Here is a 14590-nt window from a genome sequence, read left to right as displayed (position 1 = left end):
TCAGCAGTTAAGTGCCACCAGGTTCAATCCCTGGTACAAAAAAAAAAAAAAAAAGGTGTTATTATCCCTGAGATTCTCCTACACCATCTTCTATTAAATTCCTAGTGCTTTTACTCGGGTTAACATCCTCTTTGGTTTGGGTGGGATTCTCTCCTCTTCCCACCTTCAAATCCATCCACTACATACAGATTTTAATCTCTCCATCCTCAGGTAAAGGGACAATTTCTCTAGCCTTTCCTGCATTTGAATGCAGCCTTGTGATTTGTCTTCTCTTAAGCTATACACCCTCCAGCCTGTATTTTCAACTTTTGCATATGTGCTGTCTAAGCGAGCGCTCCAGGCTGTATTTTCATTATGGTTTCTGATTTGTCGTCAAGTCCAAAGAGGGCAGATGTGAAGAAGCAAGTATTGCTGCTACAAATGCAGCAACCAAATGTATTCGAATCTTCTAGATTACTTGACCACTTTTCAAACGCATAATGGACACCACTAACAGAAGACTCTTAAGGTCCAGGGGAGGTTTGTGCTCACTCTGAGCACTCCTAGGAAAGGGAGGCCAGGTTCTGTGTGTGAGCATGCGCAGCAGAGAACAGAACCCTACCTCACACTAGCTTGAGCTGGGGGTTGAAAAGAAGAAAAGGCGAATTTAATGACTCTTGTAACCAAGACACCAGATTTCATTTGTGACTAGATTCAAGTGTTCAGTAATGTCCTCAAGGCACCTTTCTGCTTGGGTTCCATTCTTCAGACCGATTCTTTCCGCTTGGCAGACAGAGCTCCAGCCGTCTTTCTTTTCCAGTTTAGTATTCTTAAAGTAGTAGTCTCCCCTGACTGCCCCACCCCACTTAACCCTCTTTCTGATTGGCTTCCTTAAATCATGCCTGATTTCTGAAACAAAAGAACTTCTCTGATTAGACAGGTCGGATCACGTGGCCCAGGGCCACCAAAGGGAGGTGGAGCAAATTGATTGGCAGCCCCCTACCTTCACATAGAAGTGGAGTATGGAGTACCCTGGAAATTTCTCAGAAGCAGCTGGGACTGCTGAAAGGGAAGGGCTAGCAGGTAGTTATTTTCATAACAGTACACACGTGCATTTTTCTTGATGGTGGTTTGTAACTTGCTTCACAGTCTTGTTTTTTTGCGGCACTGGGGATTGAACCCAGGGTCTTGTGCTTGCAAGGCAAACACCCTACCAGCTGAGCTATATCCCCAGCCCACTTCACACTCTTAAAGTGTTCTATAACACAAGAAATAGTAAGGACTTTTGGAGAGGAAAATGCTTCCTACTGCTCCTTCTGTATGGAGGGTCGTGAACTAACGTAATTAACCCAGGCTGCTCCTCACCCTTTCATCCTGCACTTATGGGAAGGAGGGTATTAGGAAAAACTGGGCATCAGCCGCCCAGTGCCTTCCTCTTTCTGGGCTTGGAGAATCAAAATGCTGGGAGGGGGCTGGAGATGCTCAGTGGTGGAGTTCTTGCCTGGCATGCATGAGTTTCTGGGTCACCCCCAATTCTGGAGGGGGGGGCGTTGCGAAAGGACGCTGGGAAGGAGCATGCTCCATCATTGTCTGGGGCTGATGAAAAATTCTGGTTAGATAACCAGGGAGCTGGGGATGTTGCTCAGTGGTTAAGAGCCACTGGGTTCAATCCCTGGTACCAAAAAAACAAAAACAAAAACAAAAAGAAGGCCAGCAGATGAATTATCTTCTAATAAAGGCTATAGGTTTGAGCCTGGCATGGTGGCTCACGCCTGTAAATCCAGAGGCTTGGGAGACTGAGGCAGGAGGATCTTGATTCTAAAGTCAGTCTCAGAAACTTAGTGAGGCCCTAAGCAACTTAGGGAGACCCTGTATCAAAATAAAAAATAAAAAGAACTGGGAATGTAGCTCAGTGGTAAAACACCCCTGGGTTCCATCTCCAGTACCAAAAAAGAAAAAAATCTGCAAGAACCACCAACCCACAGATTCACCCTCCTGTTCTCCCAGTCCTTGTTGAGGTCTCAAGAGCAAGGAGCAGTTCCTAGGAAGCTCATGGGAACAGTGGAGTGCACAGAGGTAAGTTGCAAGAAAGGTAATGAAGCTAGATTTACTTCCATTAGCAGGAGAGGAACTGGGTTATTTCACATGGGGGAGGGGCAGGCAAAAACAAGACAGATGATTCAAAGTGGCCAGGGATAGAGTGGTAGCTTGCCTAGCAGAGGTGACACTGAGTTTCATCCCCAGGACTAGGGGACAGATGGGGAAAAAAAAACAAAGCTGAACTTCAGCAGAACCATGTAGAGGGTGTGGCATCCCTGGTATTTTTCCATAGCCTCAGTCTGACCAGGATCATAGTCACAACTGCCCCCCCCAATCTCTCTCCTCCCACTTCTGTGCCCATCTCTTGGAAAATAAATTGTTTCACTTCCACAGAGATGTGCAGGAGACTGGGACACACAAACCAATTTAAATTAAAATATATTTTATTATTATTTTAAATTACAAAAGTAATGTGTAATATTTGAAAAGACTGAAAAGATATAGAAAAATATAAAGGTGAAAGCTAAAATCAGTTCCAAGCTCTCAACTCTGAGATAGCTATTTGTTAACATTTTGATGTATTACTGTCTAACCTTTTTTTCTATACAGAGTTTTAAATTTCTTTTTTCCTTTTTTTTTTTTTTTTTTTTTTAAGGTACGGGAATTGAACCCAGGGGCACTTTACCACAGACCTACATCCCCAGCCCTTTTAAAATTTTTTAAACAAGTTCTCACTAATTTGCCTATGTCGGCCTCAAACTTATGATCCTCCTCCCTCAGCCTCCTGAGTTGCTGGGATTTCAGGAATGCACCATCACAACTGGCTCACTCTTCTAAAAATTATGTAAGTAATTCAAATACTATAGATGATGTATATATACTATTAAATGCTTTATTTTACCACTTCCATTTCTCCTGACCTCAGGAATAGCTGACATTAATGACACTTGTTAGAGAAGTTCTGGTGTGATAGATGAAGAACTGAGGCTCCTAGACTTGCCCCCTACTTGTGTGACCAGGGTCCTTGGGGACAGGAACGATTTCCTTACTTGATAGGCAGTTTTGGTAAGAAAAGCTGTAAGAGACAAGATTTTAACTAGCCAGGGCCGTTGACTTTCCTTCTCTTTCAGAAATACCGTCACATCTATTCTTTCTCACGTCAGCCCATCCAATTGCAAGAATTTGATTCTGGGAACATATAGATGCAAGTGAACAGAGTCAAGGGAAAGTTCTTTATCAGCAGAAGAACTCTTTTATTCAATGTGTTTCCTTACATGAGTGGGGACAATAAGGGGAAAGAATGAGAAGAAATAAAAGGCCAGTTATTTAGATCACTTTCAATGAATCACCCTCAGTGTCATTACCCATCTCTAGTCTGGAAAACCTTGAGTTTTTCCATGCCAAGAAAAACAGAGGGCAGGAAGAAACAAATTATGACCCTGTTTGTGTTTTGTGTCTTAACTCCTTGATTTATAGGACTTGATTCAGTGATTATGGATGAAAGAAAATATTTCAGTGTCCCAAACCTAACCTGAACTTAACCGGGGTTGGGTCTCACGTCCACAGCTCAAAGTTAGCACAAAGTTAAAATGCTCTGGAAATAAAGCAGTGGGGCTGCCTGTAGGCATTTTCAACCCAGTAGCAAGGTCAAATTCCTTTCCCACACTCCAATATTAAAAAAAAAAAAAAAAAAAAATCTCTTTAGAAATTTCACCCTTTCCCTTCATTCCAGGACTGGTCATTTATCTACTCAATGGATGGTTATTAAGTACCTACTGGGTGCCAAGCACTAGGTCCCACACTGAGGATACAATGGTCAGCATGTAGATCAGTGAACACATATGTCAGAAAATATCATGTAGCTATAGTTCGATGGAGTGAAAGAAAATAGAATGATGTGTTAGAGATTGGGGGTCCACTAGGACGAGGTGGCTAACCAAAGCCTCCTTTAGGTGCTGGCATTTAAATCTAGATTAGAATAAGACCAGTACATGAAGTTAGGGTTGAGGAGACCATCAAAGCAGAGAGAATATCTCCTAAGACAGGCAGGTGCATGCATACAGAAATTGAATCATCTCAATTCAAAACAAATTCTTGGCCATTAGGATTATTTTTCAAAACTTGATCTGAAAAGAAGGTTGATCAAATCCTTTCTGACTCTAAACCATAGAAACAGATGTTTACTCTCAAACATAAGAAGATAAATGCAAATTAAAACTACAATGTGATGTATTATTAGCATTTTAGGAAAAAAACCAAGTCTACTGCTCTGGGCTTGGAATGGCCTTACAATTATAAATTTTTAACCTTTCAAATGGTACTGTATTATATGAAACAACATTACAAGTGAACATTTCAGTTCAAAAATAAACATAAAAATTAAAAAAAAAAAAACCCTACAATGTGAAGCCATGCCAGACATAGTGTTATATGCCTATAATCCCAGCCACTCAGGACGCTGAGGAAGAAGGATCCAAAGATTGAGACCAGCCCCAGCAATTTAGTGAGGCCCTAAACAGCTTAGGGAGATCTTTTCTCAAAATAGAAATATAAAAAGGACTAGGGATATAACTCCAGTGTTAAAGTGCTCTGGGTTCAATTCCTAGTACCAAAACCCAACCAACCAACAAACAAAAAACCCTGCAATGTGATACAAATTTTTAAAATGTAGATTGGCATACTTTGAAAGCTTTGATACCATAACCTATATGTTGGGTTGGGTAAACTGGCACTCAAATGCATTGCATATGAAAAGTAAATTGGGGCAATTGCTAACATTACAAATGCATATGCCTTTGACCTAGAAGTTCCATTCCTTCTTGTATGTATGTATAATTATGTAAGATCAAGTTAATTAATTATAGTATTCTTTACAATTACAAAATCCAAATCTCTTATCAGTATAAAACCATTTAAATTGTGGCACATTCATATCAAACTGTTAAATTGTGGAAAAATATGCGACTGTAAAAAAGAACAAGGAGGTTCTCTCTGCATTAATATCCAAAAAGAATTTTTTTTTTTTTAACTGCTGGGAGTCAAACCCAGGGTCTTTGACACTTGAGGCAAGCACTTTACCACTGAGCTGTATCCCCAGCCTCTGATATCTAAACATTCCTGAGATAAGTCATTAAGTCAAAAAAACAAGATACAAAACTGTAAGTTGTTTTCTATCTTTTACATTAAAAAGGGATATGAACTTGCATTTGCAAAAACAAACTCAGGAAAGATACACAATTAATAAAATTGATTATCTGAGTGGGTGAGTGAAAAGGGATGGAAACTGAGCAGAAAAGTTGGGTAAGAGACTTTTAATTGTATGCCTTTTAAGTTTCATTTTTTTCCTTTATTAGTTTTGAATCATGTGAGCATATTATGGATTCAAAAAAAAATTTTAATTTGATTCCTCTCCTACCAAGTGACATCACTTAATTCATAACCATCTTCACTTCTTCAGCCACACACACAGGAAGTTTCTACTTGAATCAATATGGATCATGGTTTATAAAAAGTATATTAGTGCACATAAATGTTTTCTTTTTTTTTTTGGTCCTGGAGGTTGATCTCAGGGGCGTTTTACCAATAAACCACATCCCCAGTTCTCCTTCAGCTGAATTGCTGAGGCTGGTCTGGGACTTGTGATCCTCCTGCCTCAGCCTCAGAGTTATCGTGAGTTTTCTGTTTTTTGGTGGTGTTAGGGTGGAACCCAGAGCCTCGGGCACACACACACACGGCCTAGGCACTATACCCCCAGCCCTCTTATTATGCTTTTTAGACATACTCCCTCCTTCTCTTAATGACCTTTCCCTGGATCAGGGTTGTGGCTCAGTGGTAGAGCGCTTGCCCAGCATGTGTGAGGCACTGGTTCTCAGCACCACATGTAAATAAATAAAATAAAGATCCTTTAACAACTAAAAAAATACTTAAAAAAAAATGACCTTTCCCTAACCATCAATTCAGACTTCTAACATTGTATCAGTTTGCTTTGTGTTTTTTCTATAGAGAATTCACTCATTTAACATGTACAATTGAAGGGTTCTGCAACCATCCTCACAAATTTTAGAACATTTTCACCAACCCCTAAAAAGAAACCTCTTACCCATTATCAGTCACTTACCATTCTCCCAAACCCTCTTAGCCCTAGGCAACAACTGGAGCCCTCCTTCCCCAATGTTTGGTGCTGGGGATCAAACCCACCGCCTCATTCATGCTGGACACATAATCTTCCACTGAGTTCCATCCCCAGCCCCTACATTCTGCCTCTATGGATAGGCCTCCTCTAGGAATTATATGTAAGTGAGATCATACAGTGTGTGATCTTCTTTGACTTCTTTCACTTAACATTGTTTTTGAGGTACATCAATATGTTAGCATGTTATTTTTACTACTGAATAAAATTGCAACACATTTATCCATTTATCAGTTGATGGGTATTACATTGTTTCTACTTTGGGGATATTATGAATAATGTTACTATGAACATATGAATAAGGTGGGGTTTTTTTGGTTTTTTTTTTTTGTGGTTCTGGGGATGGAAGTAAAGAAGCTGTTGTGTGAACGTGTTTTTAATCACCTTGGGTATATGCCTATCAGTGGAATTGCTGGTACTGTTATTGATCCTAGGGCCTCGTGAATGCTGGGCAAATATTCTACTACTGAGTCATATCCTTTTTGCTTTATTTTGAGACAGGGTCTTGCTAACTAAGTTGCCTAGGTTGGCTTGAACTTGTGATCCTCCTGCTTTAGCCTCCTAAGTCTCTAGAATTACAGGTGTGTGTCACCATGCCTGGCTATGTAATGATTTCGAAGAGAAATTGTTATGTGAATAAAGCAATAGAAACAAAGTATGTATAATAAGCTAGGCTTTGGATAAAAATGGAGGGGTTGTGGGGATAATAAATAAGAAAGTAAAAGTAGCTATGTCGTGGGAACTGGAGATACATACTTATACACATGTTTATATACACATACATTTACTTTTCAAAATGTGGATGTATCTACTACCTGGTAAAAACAAACAAACTGAGCCAGAGCTGATGGTGCACAATCCTACCTACTCAGGAGGCTGAGGCAGGAGGCTCCAAAGTTTGAGGCCAGTCTGGGCAACTTAGCCAGACCTTGTCTCAAAATAAAATTTAAAAAGGGCTGGGAATGTAGCTCAGTTTAGAGCTCTTGCCCATCGTTTGCAAGATCTGGGTTGGATCCTCAGTGCCACATGCACGATGATAATAATAATAATAATAATAATAATAATAATAATAATAATAATTCAACAAACACTGAAAGACTGGAAGGAGGAATGAATGTTCTAAAGCCAGGAACCCCAATGCAGGGAAGAAACCATCTTTGTCAATGGCCATTTCTTCACAGTAGTTTCTTTCATATCTAAAAATTGGTCTGGGCTGGGGGCAAGAGGCTGTTGGGTCCCATCGGGTTCCATCGGCTTAAGTCTCAACAGGATGGTCTTGGGGTAAACTTGAGAAGAGTCTATTTCCTATGGTGTTTCCCTGAAAAAGAGATTGGAGAGGTCTGGTTAACTGGGTGGGAACCACTCTAGTATGCTGGCAACCAAACCCTCCTTGAGGCCATACCCTGGAGATTTAGGTTCCTAGTTTTATACCAACCTTCTGACACCTCCAGGATATTGGATGATTCAGGCCTGACCCTTGGAAGGGAAAGAGAATAATGAACTATGACAGCTTGATATTGGTCTTTCCTTTTAAGAGAGGAAGAGACTGCATTGCCAGGGTATAATACCTTGAGAAGGGCAAGAACAAATTTGAGGGTCATGTCATTGTATTGCATTCCTGGAACAGGAAAGAATACCTCCTCCCCCAACATAAAAGAGTGTGAGGACACTCAGGAATTATGTTTGATGTCTTGCAAAAAAAAAAAAAAAAAAGGGACAGAATCCTTGCTTCTTGCTCTGTTCACAAGGAACATGCACCAGATGCTAGATGCTAGGAGTATAGGGGAACTTCCTCAAGTTGATATAGGACATCTACTGACAGATCATAATTCATTCAGGGATGCTCAGCTTGCCATTTCCATTCAACATTGTACTGGGAGTCCTAGACAGTGCAATAAGGTGAGGAAAACAGGCGTACAGATTGGAAAGGGGAAAGTCAACGTGTCTCTATTAGCATGCCATGACAAAACAGTCACTAGAACTATAAGTGAACTTAGCGAGGTCCTAGAATATTAAGTCAATGTACAAAATCAATTATATTTCTCTATACTGGCAACAGATAATTGGAAAATGAAATAATTCCACTTGTAGTATAAACAGCATTTAGAAGTAAAAAGATATGGAAGAACTCTGTTGAAAATGACAAATTAAAAAAAAAAACTGGAATGGAGTACTACCGTGTTTGTGAGTTCCTGTTAAAGGAGAACACCAATCACTGCTCTTGCCAGTTAGAAACCTCCTCCCACTATAAATGCATGCTTTCATTTGCTTTTTTTTTTTCTATTTTATTTTATTTTATTTTTTTAATTTTAATTGTAAACAAATGTTTCTGTTTGTACATGGAGTAAAGGCATACCATTTGCGTAATCATACATTTACATAGGGTAATGATGTTTGATTCATTCTGTTATTTTTTACATCCCCCCCACCCCTCCCACCCCTCTTTTCCCTCTATACAGTCCCTCCTTCCTCCATTCTTGCCCCCCTCCCACCCCCCATTAAGATTCATCATCCGCTTATCAGCGAGATCATTTGTCCTTTGGTTTTTTGAGATTGGCTTATCTCACTTAGCATGATATTCTCCAATTTCATCCATTTGCCTGCAAATGCCATAATTTTATTATTCTTTATAGCTGTACTACAAATATATTTCTTCAACCTCTTCCTTCATCCAAGAGATTCTCTCATTCTGTTCTTTCATCATCTGTTTTGCTTTCTTTCTGTACTGAGGATTAGTACAGAAAGTGCTCGACTACTGAGCTATCTCTCAGTCCTTTTTAAAATTAATTATTTAATTTTATCATTTAAATATTTGTGTGTGTGTGCTTCTGAGGATTGAACTGAGAGCCTTATGCAAGCTAGGCAAGTGTTCTACAACTGAGCTACTTCCCTAGCCTTATTTTTTATTTTTTGAGGCAGTGTCTCACTCAGTGCCTAGGCTGGATTTGAACTTGGAATCATCTGACTCCACCTCCGGAGTTGTTGAGATTACAGACATGTACCACTGCGCATGGCCATCTGTCTTTAAAAACACACCTGGGTCAGGCACAGTAGCACACGCCTGTAATCCCCAGGAGGCTCAGGCAAGAGGATCCCAAGTTCAAAGCCAAACTCAGAAATGGTGAGGCACTAAGCAACTCAGTGAGAACCTTGTCTTTAAATAAAATACAAAATAATAATAATAATAATAATAATAATAATAATAGGGCTAGAAATGTGGCTCAGTGGCCAAGTGCCCCTGAGTTCAATCCCCACTACCAAAAACAAAAACAAAACAAATGAACATACAAACCCACAATTGGGCCAGGTCAGGCATGGTGGCACATGCCTTTAATCCCAGTGAAGCTGTGGTAGGAGGATTACAAATTCAAAGCCAGCCTTAGCAATTTAGCAAGGCCATAAGCAAATTAGTGAGACCCTGTCTCAAAATAAACAGAGCTGGGGGTTTGGCTCAGTGGTTAAGTGCCCCTGGGTTCAAGTCCCAGGACCAAAAGAAAACACACACACACACACACAATTGAATTCACTTTCCACAGATTAAATGCATAAGAATTACCTAAAATCCTTATTAAAAATGTTGATTTCTGGTTCTATACTCATACCCTTTGGACCAGAGTTTCTGGAAATGGGGTGGAGAATCTGTATTTTTAACATAGCCTCTTCAGAAGCCTCCTGTGCTGGGGTTAAGTGTGAATTTGTCATTTAACAAACAGTTTTGAGAGCTGTCCCATTGTGTTTGTTATAAATCTCTATTCTAGAAATTAAATTACATACAGTGTGTGTAATGTTTTTGTTTCTTTTGGAGACATTGTTTCCTGTATTACCTTTCTATCCAGAGCCTATCATAGGACTGGTGATGCAGTAAATTTTCCTGAAATGATGTTAATATTTGAATCTAGAGTTTGTGGAAGATCCTAAGAACCATATGTGATTGCTCACATAGTTTCAGTCTAATTAGGGAGATAAGATACTGGAAAGTTAAAATTTACAGATTGTTTCAAAAAATAGTATATGCTTAGATACTAAAAGGGATGGACCCAATGGAGCTCAGAAAGTTTGTGAAAAAGGAAGAAATTGAGTAAGAACTTGAAAGGTGAGTAGGCATTGGGGGTTTGGCTCAGTGGTTAAGTGCCCCTGGGTTCTTAACCACTGAGCCAACCACTGAGTTAGAGGTTATCTTAACTGGGTGGACCCACAGACATGGGTACAAAACCAGGTTTAGGAGTCAGTGATTGATGCCTGGTTATAAAGGGAATGATAGAAAATATTAGTGAAGGAGGTCGTGAATGTATTCAGAAGAGTCCTGAATTACAGTAGGCTGTGAGGATACAATGAAAATGACATTTGAGGATGATCAAGCTGTCAGTTATAATAGCAGTTAAAAATAGGTAGCTCATGACACTACATATTAACCAAACTTGGAATTCCAAAATGACAGAACCTCAGGGACAGTTGAGGTGAACTGTATTTTAGATCAGGTAGAAATTAAAATATTTAGCACCAAAGAATTCGTTTAAAAGTCAGGTGCTTCCAAGTGGTAGGAACTTAGGATCCTCCATCCCCTACCCCCAATAGCTGTCCTAAGGCCTCAGGCCAGTCGCACTAAGGATGGCTGTCATTTATGTAGCAATTACCATGTACTGAGCGCCTTACAGACGCAGTCACTTAATTTGCCAAACCCCTCTGTGAGGTATTGGTTATCATGCCGGTTTACTGGCGAAGAGACTGTGCAGAGGTTCGCCACAGCAAGAACCTGGAGGCAGCAAAGACGTAAACCCAGAGCTGCAGTACCGGCTGAGCAGGAAGTGGAAGTGGGAGAAACGAGCTTGCGCGACTCAAAAGGATCCAGGGGAAAAGCACGGGAAGCGGGGCTCCGAAACACCGACCCCTTTCAGGACTCAGCAGCGGGTGCGCCGAGTGGAAGCTCTCCCCAGGTTGCGCTCATCAGCAGGCCTCCGTTAGGCGCCGTTCCAAAATCACGACATCTGATTGGTAAGATCGGTAGGGCTGGACGACTCTGATTGGTTGGTTGGACCTCGAACCAGGCTTTCACCCGGTTACGGAAGCCCAGGAGGGCCCGGCGCGGGCTCTGCTTCAAGGAAGTTAGCCGCAGAAACCCAGATTGCTGCGGCGAGGAGGTATCTCGGGTCCAATGGCGACTGAGGAAGCAAGCGGCAGCGATGGGAAAGGGCAAGAGGGCGGCGAGACCTCCGTCACCTACTATCGGTTGGAGGAGGTGATGAAGCGCAACTCCTCGAAGGAGCTGTGGCTGGTGATCCACGGGCGAGTCTACGATATCACCCGCTTCCTCAATGAGGTGGGGCCCGGGAGGTGGGAGGCCCTTGGGAGCTGCAGGGGTGAGGGGTGAAAAGGCTACGCGTAGCGTGCGTAGGAAGGAAATGAGGCCTGGCTGAGGGCGATAAGGTGTGTGAAAAGGGCCACGACACTAATAAGGAAGCGGGGGGAAGGGGAGGGGTCTTGGAACTGCAGGCATTTCCAGCCGGCACCGAATTCCCATGCCTTACGTAATATCACGTGTTACTTATGTACTGACACTTGCTGTGAACTCGATTCAATTCAAAGCCATCATTATCTCCATTTTACACAGAGGGAAACTGAGGCTCAGAGAGGCTGAGGACTCTCAAGGTCACATCCTTAATGGCCTAGATCCACTTGAACCCAGGTCTGAAGTGCTCCATACTTGTGCTCTTTACCGTATGAGTTTGGAAGCAATACCGTTTTGGGGAGAAATAATTTCTTCTTGAGAAGAAGTTGAGCTTTTTTTTTTTTTTCCTTCCTAGATTATGCTGCTGAGACACACGCACGCACAAACCTTGAGTTGACCTTGAGGTGGGAAGGTCATGGGAACTTTTTTTTTGGGCCATTGACTTAGGCTTTGTCTCTTCTCTTAAATCTTCAAACCTGTTGTATTAGATTTTTTTTTTTTTTTTTGGGTGCTGGGAGAATCGAACCCAGGGCCTTGTGCTTATAAGGCAGGCACTCTACCGACTGAGCTATCTCCCCAGCCCCTGTGTTAGATCTTATTACACAAGTTCTCTTTGAAATCCTTGTGCAATGGTTTGTGACTTTTATTTAAAGAAACAGGACAAGACTTTAATTTACTTTATTGAGGTTTAATTTACATATAATAAGTTGTGCTCGTTTAAAATGTACAGTTTGATGAGTTTTGACACATGGATTTGTTCATGTAATCACAACCCCAGTTAAGAATGAGAATATTTTCATTGACATAAAAAAGTTCTCTCTTGCTCCTTTGCTGTTATTCTTCTCAACACCAGCCAACTAAATCTTTAGTGCAGCCACTAAAGATTAGTTTGTAGCCAGTGAGGTGTCACACACCTGTAACACCTCTCAGTTACTTGAGAGGCTGAGGCAGGAGGATCACAAGTTTGAGGCCAGCCTTGGCAATTTAGCAAGATCCTATCTTAACATAAGGGCTAGGAATATAACTCAATGGTAAAGCATCCCTGACTTCAATCTCCAACTGCCAGAAAAAAGGAAAAGGAGAATGGTTTGAGGCTGATTTTGGTGTGTGAGTGTGTGCATATGTATAATTTTATTTTGAGTAATAAATTTATAATAACTTTATACCTTTGTGATTAATTTCTTATATTACAATCTTATTCTGAGAAAAAAGTTCATTTCTATTCTCTTTCTGAGGCAAATATGCTAGCAGAATTTTTTTTCTATTAATTTGGGGGACAGGAGAAATTGTTAATTTCTAATTCATAATTTTACAAGAGGATGTTATTTGATAAGTCTACCTAGTGGACCATAAGCTAAACTCAGTGATTTAATGACTTCTTGCATTTGTATTGTGTACAGTTTTTTTTTTTTTTTTCTTTTTTTTTTTTTGTAGTACCAGGAATTGAACCCAGGGCCTTGTACATACTAGGAAAGCATTCTGCCACTAAATTACATCTCCAGCCTTTTTTTTTTTTTTTTTTTCCTGGTGCTGGGGTTTGAACGCAGGGCCTTGTGCGTACAAGGCAAGCACTCTACCAGCTGAGCTATATCCCCAGCCCTCCAGCCCTTGTTTTTACAAAAAAATTTGATAGTGTCTTTCTAAGTTGCTCAGGTTGCCTTGAACTTGCAATCCTTCTTCCTTAACCTTCAAGTAGCATGAGCCACTTTTCCTGGCATTTATAGCATTTTATGATGTTTTTTGGAGTGCTGGCAGTTGAACCCAGAGTCTCAAGCATGCTAGGCAAGCACTCTACCATTGATCTGAACTGAGCTGTATTTCCAGCTTCATCCTCAGAACAACTAGTCTTAGATAGGGTATTAACAGGGGTACCAGAAACAGATTCAGGAATTCTGGTCCTATAATTGGTCAGTGATAGTCTGGCTTAGACCGATCCCTTGATTTCTCTTTCTACATAGTATTCAAAATTTTAGCTTTAGGTATGTCTTCTGGCATTTGCCTCATGTAAGTTTTACGTTAAAACATAGTTCATAATGGGTAGGCAGTCATGTTTTTATTTATGGTTTTTGTGGTTTCATTTTCCCTTATTTCTCCTTGATTGATCTTATCCAAATTCACTTGGATAAGATAGTGAATTTGGAAGGAACATTCAGTGCTTATAGATAACATTAATCTCAAGTAGTGGTTTCAAACCTGTTACAGCACTTCCTGATGTAACTAGTTAGAGACTATGGTATGCAAGGATTCTGTTGATTCTGGGTTACTTTTTCTGTAGTCTATCCCTGTTTTGTTCCTGTCAGGCTTATTCATTCACTTAATCAAAAATAATTTGGGGGGCAGAGTACCGGGGATTGAATTCAGGAGCACTTAATCACTGAACCACATCTCCAGCCCTGTTTTGTATTTTATTTAGAGACAGGGTCTCATTGAGATGCTCGCGCCTCACCATTGCTGAGGCTGGCTTTGAACTCACAATCCTCCTGTCTCAGGCTCCGGAGCTTCTTGGATTATAGGCACGCACCACCATACCTGGCTTAATCAAATATTTTTTAAAATTGTTTTTTTAGTTGTCGATGGGCAGTACTGAGAATCGAACCCAGGGCCTTACACATGCTAGGCAGGCGCTCTCCCACTGAGCCACAACCCAGTCCCACTTAATCAAATGTTAAGCCTTTATTTTGTGCCAGATACCATTCTAGATACTAAAGTTACAGTGGTAAATAAATATGCCCTTTATAGGATGCAGACATTAGGAGGCAGAGTTAATGACTGGATTATGTACTATTTTAGGTTATGGTAAGTGCTAAGAAGAAAAATATTGCAGAGAGGAAGACTGTAGAATGTGTGTATGTGGTGAGGAGAGATGGCCTTACTAAGATCATTGGAGTAAAGGCCAGAAGAAAGATAAGGGCGCTATCTGCAGGAAAAGCATTCTT

General features: G+C 40.8%; 1 protein-coding gene and 1 long non-coding RNA gene across 3 annotated transcripts in view; both read left to right on the top strand.

Annotated features, from left to right (window-relative positions):
* The first annotated feature begins 1964 nt into the window (after positions 1 to 1964).
* LOC124966596 (uncharacterized) lies at positions 1965 to 4454 on the top strand. The gene is made up of 3 exons (XR_007105373.1): positions 1965 to 2055; positions 2800 to 2863; positions 3150 to 4454. It is a non-coding gene; the product is annotated as an uncharacterized LOC124966596 (long non-coding RNA).
* A 6791-nt stretch (positions 4455 to 11245) lies between these two features.
* LOC124966594 (cytochrome b5 type B) overlaps positions 11246 to 14590 on the top strand; it is a 39587-nt gene continuing 36242 nt past the window's right edge. The window contains exon 1 of one of the 2 annotated variants that reach the window (XM_047528016.1): positions 11246 to 11525. In XM_047528016.1, the coding sequence (XP_047383972.1) occupies positions 11361 to 11525 (165 nt within the window). In that variant the 5' untranslated portion in view covers positions 11246 to 11360. The remainder of the gene's footprint in view (positions 11526 to 14590) is intronic. The other variant, XM_047528017.1, reaches the window with a different exon arrangement.

Source organism: Sciurus carolinensis, chromosome 16 (assembly GCF_902686445.1).
Source record: "Sciurus carolinensis chromosome 16, mSciCar1.2, whole genome shotgun sequence".
Lineage (NCBI taxonomy): Eukaryota > Metazoa > Chordata > Mammalia > Rodentia > Sciuridae > Sciurus > Sciurus carolinensis.
This window is presented reverse-complemented; position numbering and strand designations above follow the sequence as displayed.